The sequence below is a fragment of the Myotis yumanensis genome, unplaced genomic scaffold (assembly GCF_028538775.1).
Source record: "Myotis yumanensis isolate MYYU_CA2020_CCGP unplaced genomic scaffold, mMyoYum1.0.hap1 SCAF_12, whole genome shotgun sequence".
NCBI classification, from domain to species: domain Eukaryota; kingdom Metazoa; phylum Chordata; class Mammalia; order Chiroptera; family Vespertilionidae; genus Myotis; species Myotis yumanensis.
Genome location: NW_027223763.1, coordinates 17,540,901 through 17,552,546, shown reverse-complemented (window position 1 = coordinate 17,552,546; position 11,646 = coordinate 17,540,901). Strand labels below are relative to the sequence as shown.

The following is an 11,646-nucleotide window of genomic DNA, read 5'->3' as shown; positions in this document are numbered from 1 at the left end:
TTACAAGCTAAATGGATTCTTAATGTCATAAGTGTTTTACTTTGATGTGCCTTTGATTTGAGACACTAAAATGGATACTTTATTTGTGTTTGTAGTAATTTTTTAAGAGCTTGGAAATAAAGTTTCTGCTTAGCTCATTATTTTCTATGACAGCAACATCTGGTGTCTGATTTTGTTTTAAGGTTTCACAGATATCTGTTTGCTTGTGAGATTGAATGCTGGAAGTGGGAGAAATTTTTGTTTATAAGTACTTGTAGAATTTTATAAATAGTATATGTATAACATACAGAAATATCTCAATGGCTGGCATTTGCTCTTGAAATAACTATGTGTAAAACCATAAGTAAATAAACGAAAATATTTTTTGAGCGTAAGTATTGTAACACTAGACAAAATAGAAGCCATTAGGTGGGTACTCCCTTAAGTTCTGGCCACTAAACTTCCAAATCTAAGCAATCTGAATGCCTTTCATTCGATCATAATTCAGGTGTCCCTTTCTAGCCCTTGTATATATTCTCTGGATCTGATTCACCTTCTCTGAAATGTCACACTGTCAATTATCCTTTCTCTCCTTTATCTTCAGCTTCTCCATTGGATCTTTTCTATCACCATTTAGACATGTTCCATTCTCCATCTTCACGATAACAAGCATTTTTAAAAATCTCCATTAACAAACAAATTTCGGTTTACAAGACGAGTAAGTCCTACAGATCTGCTTACAGCCTAGTGCCTATAATTAACAGTACTCTATTGTATACTTAAAAATTTGCTAACAGTGCAGATTTAATGTTAACTGTTCTTATCACAAAAATAATAAGAGGGCAGGGGGAACCTTTTGGAGGTGGTGGCTAGGTTCATGGCATAGATTGTGATGATGGTTTCACTTATCTCCAAATTCATCAAGTTGTAAACATTAATTATGTACAGGTTTTAATGTGTAAAATAGAAACAACTCACAAGAACTTCTCCTATTCCACTTTTTCCTTCAGCAAAATCTTGGCACTATAGTACAAGAAAACTAGAGACATCTCACAAACACAGATGCAAATGACGTAAATATAAACAAATCAAATCTAATAATATATCAAGAGGAGATACAATGTAACAAAGCTAGTTCAATATAAGGAAATCTATCAATGCAATTCATTCCATGAATGGTTTAAAGAAGAGAATCTATGCCAACAAGTCATTTGATAAATTTCAGTGGTTGTTCTGAATAAAAACTAAGTGGACTAATGACATAGCAAAGTATATATAGAAAAATAAGCATTTTCTACACTGGCAATAGCTATTTAGAAATGGAAATGGAAACTATATCTCATTTCCACTTTAATGACAAAATGATAAAAAATACTTGAGAATTTAACAAAAGTTGCAAATTATAAAGAAAAGCTTTTATTGCTGTTTATAGAACAGGGTCTACATAAATTAAAGTTCAATAATATCATTAAATCTCAATTTCATATAAACTTAGTGGCATTCTTATTTCTTTTGAGGAAAACTGGTTAAAATATCTAAAAGTTCATATGGAAAAATCAAGTGTCCAAGATAGTTTTTAAAACCGTGTGTGTGTGTGTGTGTGTGTGTGTGTGTGTGTGTGTGTATTTAAAAACAAGGAAGGGTGAAACTTGCCTTACTAGTTCTTAAAATTTACTTTGCCTAGCCAGTGTGGCTCAGGGGTTGAGCGTCAACCTATGAACCAGGAGGTCATGGTTCAGTTCCCAGTCAAGGGTACATGCCTAGGATGAAGGCTCACTCCCCAGTAGAGGGCGTGAAGGAGGCAGCCAATCAATGATTCTTTCTCATCATTGATGTTTCTACCTCTCTCCCTCTTCCCTTCCTCTCTTTTGAAATCTGGCTGGGTAGCTCAGTTGGTTAGAGCGTCATCCCAATAAGCCAGGGTTATGGGTTCCCTACCCAGTCAAGGCACATACAAGTATCAACCAATGAATGTATGAATAAGTGGAACAACAAAGCTCGCTCTCTCTCTCTCAAAAACCAATAAATAAAAATTTTTAACAAAGTAAAAAAAAAGTTTTACTTTTAAGTTGCTGAATCAAAATAAAATGATTTTAAAAATGAAAAAAACACAAAATAAACTATTATTGTGGTACAGGAATAGGCAAATAGATGAATGGATTATAACTGTTCAGAAATAAATGACTTTTTTCCCCCTATTCAGTGGGAAAGTATAGTTTAATTAGTAAATGGTGCTGCCATTATTGGCTATCCATTTGGAGAAAAAATTGGATCTGTATTACACTATGTAAAAAAACCCACATGGGTTAAAGAAAGATAATACAAAAGCATTAGAAGAAAGATTAGGATATTAATTATACGGGTTTAGGGTAAAAGCTGTCTTCGTAAGCAAGGCAGGAAACCCAGAAATCAGAAGAGAAAAGACATCTACACTTGCCTATACCAAATTAAATTTAAAAAAATTAAGTATGGCATTTCACTTAAATTAGTAACTGTTGTATGGTAAACATAATAACAAACCAAATAAAAAAGCAAAAGACAGAAAAGCATATTTTTTTCAGCTTTCATTTTGTATTGCTACAATCTGCATTCCCCATCCCCTTCAACTCAGGCTACTCCATTTGTTGGATCCCTTGTTTTAGGGTGGGGTTCAATATTTGGGGAGAATATCCAGGCTCCTACAATGAGAGGCAAGGGGTGGGACACCCCAGTGTTGATCCCAGGGGTATGATGTTTCAGTGGAAACAGGAGTATCTTATGTCCATCACAACTGGAGAGACAGGTGATACTCTGGTGAGGTCTACTAAGTTTGAACTGGGCCTTGGAACTTGGGAGTAAGGCCTCTCACAAGACCTCAAAGGTCAGCACCACTATCGCCAGCAATGAACCTAAATGCAAGTAACTCCCTCTAACATGAAAAGCTCACAGGAAAATGAAATACTCTCAGAGAAAGAATTGAAATTTCTATTCCAAGAGCCAATCTGGGGAGTTGGGGCTGTTCTAATCAATTCCATGTGATGAGGTGTTTGGGAAAGGGCCTTGGAGGCTGAACTCACACTTTTGGCTCCCTAACAAGGGTCTATCCAGAATATTTGAATATGCAAACTATGGAGCAGAATGTATATTATGAACATTTAATATAGAAAACCTAGAACATCTAAGAACAATTGCATTTTCTTTAAGGTATGACCAACTCTAAATCATTCTGTGATTGGTCTATCAACAAAAACAATGGAATGTGGCATGTAGCACTATTCTTTCTTTTTCAAAAAAATCTCAGACGAGTTTGTCCATCAGCTCTACCAGGGACTTTTTCATACACTAGACGTCGCTTTTTGAATTGTGGTAGTTGTGAACTCGTGAGATCTGTTAAAAGGAGAAAAAGGAAAACCATTTTAGTGCTGAAAATAATAAAGCGTAGCTATTTTTTCCAACTATTCAAATGGATCTTGTCTTTTCATCATCTGAAGTTTTAAAATTTTCAAATTGGGATAAAATAATGACTATTAAAATTAAATTTTTAGCATAAACGCATCTATACCTAATGGCCCAGTAGTAATTAGTGTTATAAACACATATTTGTATGGCCATACCTTACACAAATAACTAGATCTCTCCTGATTTAAGACTCTTGCTTTTAAGTTTTCCCTCAGTAAACCTGTTCTTTAACCCATACATGTAATGTTGTAAAATGTATCCTAAACTAGTATAGATGGTGGTGATGTGTAGACTCATCTTACATGACTATATTCTACATGATATACACTAGCCTGAAATAGCCTAGATTGATTAAATCAGTATAAAAGGCTAAAAATTTAAAACCATTCTAGGATTATTCCTGGAAATATATAATCTCATAATTGCAAAAGTTGGATGCCATTATAAGCAAATTAAAAACAACAACAATGTAGTAGATAGTTTTGTCATAGATATCACAAATAATACACTTAAAGGACAAATGGAAATTATCTTGAAGTTATGCTAATGGCTTTGAATAAATTTTTTAGGGCTGCATCAATATGAATTCAAAATGTGTTATATCTTAAACATATTTGGAGATAATGATGTGCTAGGGAAAATCACAGTAAAAAGTCAAAAGTTGCCATAGTGATATGAAGATACTATCATCAAAGATTTATGTGAACTATTTGAATGAAATTACTTTATGAAAATAATTGGAAAGTATTTATATATAATTTAAAAATATATATATATTTATAACTAAATTAATGACTATTCCATCTATATCCTAAAAGCTTAAATATTAAAATTTATTTTAAAATATTTTCTGAAGTCTCATTGAGAAAATGGGAGGATTATTCTCTATTGGGGGCCCTATGTTCAGGAACATACAATAATTTGCATGCTTAATTTGTTCCAGGGTGGAAAAAAGATGGAATTTTCATCCAGTTAATTTATGAAGCTAGAATAATCCTCATGTCAAAATGCAAGAAAGCACAAATAACACAATAGATTAATTTCATTATGTATATAGGTATGAAAATCATAAATATTAGCAACCATGTTTAGCATATTTTAAAAATCCCCCCTCAAAACCAATTCAATTTATTACAGAAATGGCAAAAATGGTTTAACACTATTAAACTTGTCAGTACAATCCTTGACATTAATAAGTCAGTGGAGAAAACATGCTTGATTTATCCCAATAGGTGCCAAAAAAAGTTTATAAAATTCAGCATCTGTTCCTCATAATAGTTCTTACAAAACTAGGGATAAAATACTTAGTAAAATCAAGAACAAAGAAATTATGACTATTATGACTATTAAAGGGGATCAAATCCAAGTTTTGTGAGTCCTGGAGGTTCTCTTTTAATAAAAGAAAGAATATAAGATTTTCAGGACCCCTCTCAGGTTTCACAAAAGGGCCTACGCAAAAGAGGAGCTTTGAAGCTTAAGCTTCTCCCTTTTTTTCTCCCATCATGGCAAAGTCACCTTGTAGGACCATTAGAACTTAACATTTTGTTCTAGATGTTCAGGAGGTAGCAATAAGAAATGACACAAAAGAAAGGTATAATTACCATAAATGAGGAAATAAAATTGTCCTTTAAAATTTTGATATGATTAAATGCTCAGAAACATGAATTGCATAATAGAGCTAATAGTAAGTATCTATTTAACAGGATTGTCAGGATTAAATAATCCACATAAGAGGCCTAAAATGGCACGTGGCATATAATAAGCTCTTGTGGGTGGGTGGGAAGTAATCAACCAAAAAAACATGTGTGTGTGTGTGTGTGTGTGTGTAAATACACACACACACACACACACATACCATGGTATGTATGTATAAATACACACACACACACACACACCACCACCACCACCATGGACACAGACAATAGGCTGGTGAAGGCCTGGGGCAGGGGTGGGGCAGGCTAGAAGAGGTGAATAGGGGGAAAAGGGGGACATATGTAATACTTTCAACAATAAAGATTTTTTAAAATAGCAGCTCTTAATAAATTTTAGCCCATTAAATATCCCTGCCTGACAAATTTTCTAATTCACTGATTTCTCTGTTTAATCTTTGTTGATTTTAATCTTCTGCTTTTTTAGATTTGTTCTGTGTTTTTCACTTCTGAAGTTGAATGCTTAGTTCATCTAAAGGTACAGGAATTTGATATATTTTCTTTGCATTTATTTTCTTAGCTATCTTTAATTAGAATTCTGATTTTTCCTTTGAACCAAAAGTTATTGAGGACTCTTTAAGTGTAGTCATTAAAATAAAAACATTTTTTAAAAATTTTGAGATGGTTATATCATCTTAAGTTACATTTGAGAATAGTGTATTAACTATTGAATAGCATTACCTGTTAATGATTTCCTGTCTCCTGAGTTAGATGAAGGTTCAGCATGCCTTTTCTGTCCTAAACATGTTCTACCTCTTTGGTAGAAATAAAGACTGTTGAATTCTTCTTGATTTATATTAGAATCAGAAGCACAAAACAAATCCAAACTGGGGACAGATGGTAATTCTTTCCAGAAAGTCTCTTTAGTCCCAGCACTTGAACTTCTGTATAGGAGGCCTTCTAACTCATCTGATAGACATTTTTGCTGATTAGTGAATAAATCATCTTTCTGAGAGTACCATTTGTCACACACAGTCTGCTCTGAACCATACTGTAGGTTGAATGAGTGATTCTGTTGTTCCCATACATTTTCCTTAAAGCTCCAATAAGGAGGTGATTGAGAGCCTTCTAATGAAAAGACAGGGGCAAATTCTTCTTTATTTATAGGTCTTTTTGCTTCATGTGTTCCCTTTTTCTGATAATTTATAAAATTAAGGGCAACTCTCTTCTGAGTGTTGATTGGTGATATTCTGCTTTCACAATTCATTTGTGTTAGATCTAAAGAAAAGACATCTGTCTGTGAATCATTCTGGTTTAGAAAGGAGTTACCAGCTGAGTTCCTTGATTCCATATTAATCAGAAAAGAATTTTTCTCTACGTTAGGGTTATAACTGGAGCCTTTCCAATAGCTGGTCTGACTGTAAGAAGTCACAGGTGGTAAAACGCATGGCATTTCTCTTTCTCTTAGTTCCATCAGGGAAAAGTTATAGTTTGAAGTGCTGTTTGTTTCTTCCTGCACTGTCTCTCCTAAGTGTAAATTCTGGTAATATTCATGTTCTTGAATGGCAGAGTCTAAAGAGTCAGAAGCTGAACTCTGAGAAGGGAAGGTACTGGTTTGATTCCTATTTTCCTGAGGTGATGACATTTGAGGTGATTTTGTTATGGGAGAAGAACTAATCTTGAATAAGGAAGTGATGTCACAAAAATGCTAAAAATAGTTAAAAATTAATTAATACAATACAAATACAATATGAACATCAGTCAAATAAATATAAATAATAATGCTTATTTATATGAAAAGGAGGCTAAATATAAATAAGTAGTTTATTATAGGTTTATATTGACCCATGTAATATTAACATAATTAGGCTCTGTTAAAAGAAAAACATTGTAATTTGCATCTATTTTCTAATCAGTTATAAAATAATTTTTAGTTACACAAGTTACACATGAATACCATTTCCTTGATAAAAATTTAACATTTTACCAATGAGGCTAAAGTTCTTTTTACTATAATGAAGGGTGTCAGGATTGTTTGGAAGAGATTATGTAAATCCATTTGAATAGAATGTATAATTAAATATTTGGGGGCACAATAACATTTCACAATGATTTAGATCATGATAAACTGACTGTACTGAATTATGTGTATAACGTAACTTTAAAATGTATAACGTGATTGACAGCCTATGAGAATTCTATGTAAAATTTAGCTCAAGGAAATTATTTGTTTGCTTTGTGAAGTCCAAAACAATTACACTTGGATACCTTCATTTTGAATACCCTTATTGTAAAAATACATACTCAGATGGAAAGGAAATAAACCTTTATAAGATTATAGATCTCAAATAACTAACCTTTAACACTTTTTCTGGAACTTCAGGTAGGAGTTCCTGAAGTTGACAAAGAGTTGCTAATAATATCCAGTGGAGTGAAGGCCCTTTATGTAACATGAGCTGAGCCACCAATGGGTTAATACATGGGAAATCAAGTAAGTACATTTCTTCCTAGAAAAGAGTTTAAGGAATAATCAGCCATTGGTCTTTTAAAAGTGACCCATTTTATTCTACTCATTCTATTGGATTAAAACTTTTGTCATTCCACCTACATTCAATTTGAGAAACTTGCATACACTCTCAGTCTAATCACGCATTCAAAAAGATGTGTTAGAGTTCACCTTCTTCACATGACAATTGTTTTAACCAATGCTACATTTTCTAAAGAGAAATCTTTTACAGGACTTAGTATAGGACCTCAAGATTTCTTTATCTCTCCCTTTGTATACCATATACTATCACTGTTTGATTAAGATGAACCATGTTTCTGATACTTAAGAGATGTTATAATTTCAGGAAAGCCTGTTGTAAAGACTATATAGGGAGAACTTCTATTGACCATAACTGACCTTGACAGTCTAAAAATGTATGTTTTCAGGTCTAGAAATATAGCAGCCATCTCTATATTCCATTTTTTCCTGAATTGCACTGGTTTTTTGTACCCTCTCTGATTTTTATCAAATGACAGACATGTGAGCAGATTTGACATATCTTGGTAGGACACACATATACATGTCATATAATTATACCCATACTTGCTGATTGTATTGTGTTCTATTTAAGCATGTAAAAGTTCTGTGATTTAATAGATATGAACATTTTATTTTATTAGTTTGTTTTATAATTTTAGTTTTTGAATAAGTAAAAATCACATGGTTCAAAACTTTAAAAGTACTGAAAGGTGAAAAGTCTCATTCCCACCCATTACTCCAGTTCTCTTTGGAGATAACCATTGTTATCACTTCTTGGTATCCTTCCAGAAGTATTCTATTAATTTATAAATAAACACATAAATATTAATTTTCCCTTGTTTTTCACAAATGGTAGTATAGTGCATGCTCTGTCCTGCAACTTCGATGTTTCACTTAACAATCTATCTTGGAGATTATTCCATATTAGTTCATAAAGAGCCTTGTCATTCTTTTTTTAATGGCTTCATGACTTGGATATATTTTAAATATAAAGGTAACAGAAACACTGAGTTGGTATGAGGTCTTGGAAATATTTATGCTCAAACCAAAGGAATTTCTAAAAATTAACTATTTACTCTTATAAGTACTTTAAAACTCTACTTTGAGTTTCAATAATATAACTGAATTACTGACAAATCATGAAATGATAAAATTTTGCTATTCTCTTAACAAATTTACTATTCTTAAATGTTTAAATTTAGGAATTAGAAAAATAGTTATGTTTTAAAATATATTAGGCATTAAAGTCATTACATCACCCTATAATAACTTAGATTTGGAAGTTCATTATAAAAGATCTCATTAAAATAGTTCTGTGAAGTTAAATACAAATATTTCTAGAAAATGGTCTAAGTAAATGTTGCTGATTAGTGTTTTTGTCATATATGCTCATGAAAGCATTGGAGAACAAAATATACTACCAGAAAGAGAATTCAAATACAGGTATTCATATTTGCTTTGAAAATATCTAACTTATTTATTTAGGAAATAAACCTTAGATGGTGAAACTTCAAGCCAGGATTTATCCAACCATTCACGAGGATCTCTCTTTGAAGTCATTAAATTGTGGTCAGCAATTTGTCGGATTATCAATGCAGTCTCTTCCACCCCTGGAGCAATTATTAGCTGAAAAATATATTTTAATGTCAGACTATAGAAAATATTTGGAAGTAAATTATATCATTCAAAAATTGTTTATAATTAGAAGAAAAAAACCCAGCAGAGTCTAATCTTTGAGCACTATTTTAGATATAATTTATTAATTTGTCTATGTGAAACCCAGGACATTTTTGTGTGTGAGGATAAGCAATTTTCTTTCCTTCTTTAAGAATGATATCCTTGTAGTTTCCAATTTTTGGAACTAAATTGTTTTTCCTCACTTCTGTTGATATTTATCAATAACATCATTTAAATCTATTTGGTATTATATTTCATCTGTATTAGAAGAAAAAGCAATTTGGCTATCACTAGTAATGTTTAATATTTTGCTTTTTCTAGGTTAACCTAATAGTTCTCAACTAAAATAAGAACTTTAAAAAGACAGTGTAAGATTTGTTAAAAACAAAGTTAAAAATAAAGGATATCTGCAGATGAATTTGAAGCTTTATTTAAAAAAAAAAAAAAAAAAAAGCCTGGCCGGCATGACTCAGTAGTTGAGTGTCAACCTATGAACCAGGAGGTCACTGTGATCAATGATGCTCTCATTATTGATGTTCCTCTCTCTCCCTCTCTGAAATCAATTTTTAAAAAAGGTTTTAATTTAGAGTAGCCTTCCCTAGCATTTTTGGCTTATTTAATACTAAGATAATGCTGCCAAAAATGTGTGTGTGTATTAAACTAAACTCTAAGAAAGAATTTCTTCATTTCCCCTGCTTCCTGTGTCACTTGTGTTTCCCTCCATGCCTTTCTTTCTTCTGAAATGCCATTCTTTCTCTTCCTCTTTCATTTCTATTTTTATCTTCTTTTAGGTTCAGTTGAAGGAAAGATAGTTCATGGGGTAGCAGTCTAATGTGGAGAGAGAAATAACTAGCCTAAACAATCATGTCTTAGAAATATAAATACACTGTCCTGTAGTAGAAATTTAAAAAGCAAGGACTGTACCAATCTCAAAAAATAATTATGACAATTTTTTCTTTCTCAAGAATTTTAAATATAAAACTGTTGGTACATATCTGGGAAATATAAGTACTCTAAAGACAGATTTTCTCTAAATTATATTAAATATGTATAGAGTGCACAGAAGTACACTGTTTGAGTACAATTTCATATTATTGTTAAGTTTTGGGTGTTTTGAGAATATTTGATAATAGAAGAGTACTGAGCCCCAGATTTGGAGGAATGTCTAAATTTCAGAGCAATGACATTGAAAAAAGAGCTAAGAAAGAAGACTAATTAGAGGTTACCAAAATATATGTCCTAAGATTTCCATTTTACAACAGATAAGAACTTAGTATATCTTTCATAAGTGAGCATTTTTAAAAAAATATATTTTTATTGATTTTTTTACAGAGAGGAAGGGAGAGGGATAGAGAGTTAGAAACATCGATGAGAGAGAAACATCGATCAGCTGCCTCCTGCACACCCCTCACTGGGGATGTGCCTGCAACCAAGGTACATGCCCTTAACTGGAATCTAACCTGGGACCTTTCAGTCCACAGGCCGACGCTCTATCCACTGAGCCAAACCGGTCAGGGAAAGTGAGCATTTTTGATCAAGGGATATGTTTATTTTTATTCATATCCTGCTATGTTTCAAATAAATACAGGTAGTAATTAAGAGATAAAATATTATTTTATATTTACTAAACTAAAGACTTTTAGAACAGAAGTTTAGGTGGAAAGAATATTCATTAATTTAAAAACTGTTCTTTGACTTTTAGGCAGTTTTGATTTACCTATTTAATGTTTCTTCTCATTGGGTATATGGGTTTGAGTATAATTTTGGTTTATGAAAAATACTTATGAACAAACATATAGGAAAAAAATACCTTTACATCCAGTTCTTCTGATTTTAGTCCAAATGAAACTAAAGCTGCGTAAATCAGTGCTAGGTGATGAAGTGTCTTTTCTGTAAGATAATACCTAAAAAGAATTTTATTACTATACTTCCACTCACTTGACATCTGATTATACTTATTAAAAATTCATTTTGTTTTCCATATTTCATGTTATTAACCCTTTGTACACCATAAGTGTCTGTAGATGCTTTAAAAATCATTTTTTGTGAGAATTTTCAACTGAAAATATTCAAGAACACCTGAATTGTGAGTAATATATTTATTTTTATAATATTCATTGCAAATTGATTTTTAAAATTAAACTCAAAATATCATGGCGTGTGGGGATGGTTTCCAGTTTGGATGCCTGGCAGTTAACTGGTTAAAATAACCTGGCTAACACAATACTAGAATGGCAGACTCATGGGTATTTGTCTACTCAGTATTTTTTTTGAAAAAAATTTTTTTTTCCCACCTCCATTTTAAAAAATATTGTTAAATCTAGGAGATGCTAGGGTGTGGGGAGGAAGGGGAGAAATTTAACTTATCCCCTTACT

General features: G+C 32.1%; 1 protein-coding gene across 1 annotated transcript in view; it reads right to left on the bottom strand.

Annotated features, from left to right (window-relative positions):
• Positions 1–3,068: 3,068 nt before the first annotated feature.
• SHOC1 (shortage in chiasmata 1) overlaps positions 3,069–11,646 on the bottom strand; it is a 56,622-nt gene continuing 48,044 nt past the window's right edge. Inside the window, exons 24-28 of the mRNA XM_070430877.1 lie at positions 11,081–11,174; positions 9,088–9,219; positions 7,424–7,573; positions 5,808–6,774; positions 3,069–3,345 (exon numbers count right to left, since the gene is read on the bottom strand). Coding sequence (XP_070286978.1) covers positions 3,245–3,345; positions 5,808–6,774; positions 7,424–7,573; positions 9,088–9,219; positions 11,081–11,174 — 1,444 coding nt within the window. The 3' untranslated portion in view covers positions 3,069–3,244. The remainder of the gene's footprint in view (positions 3,346–5,807; positions 6,775–7,423; positions 7,574–9,087; positions 9,220–11,080; positions 11,175–11,646) is intronic.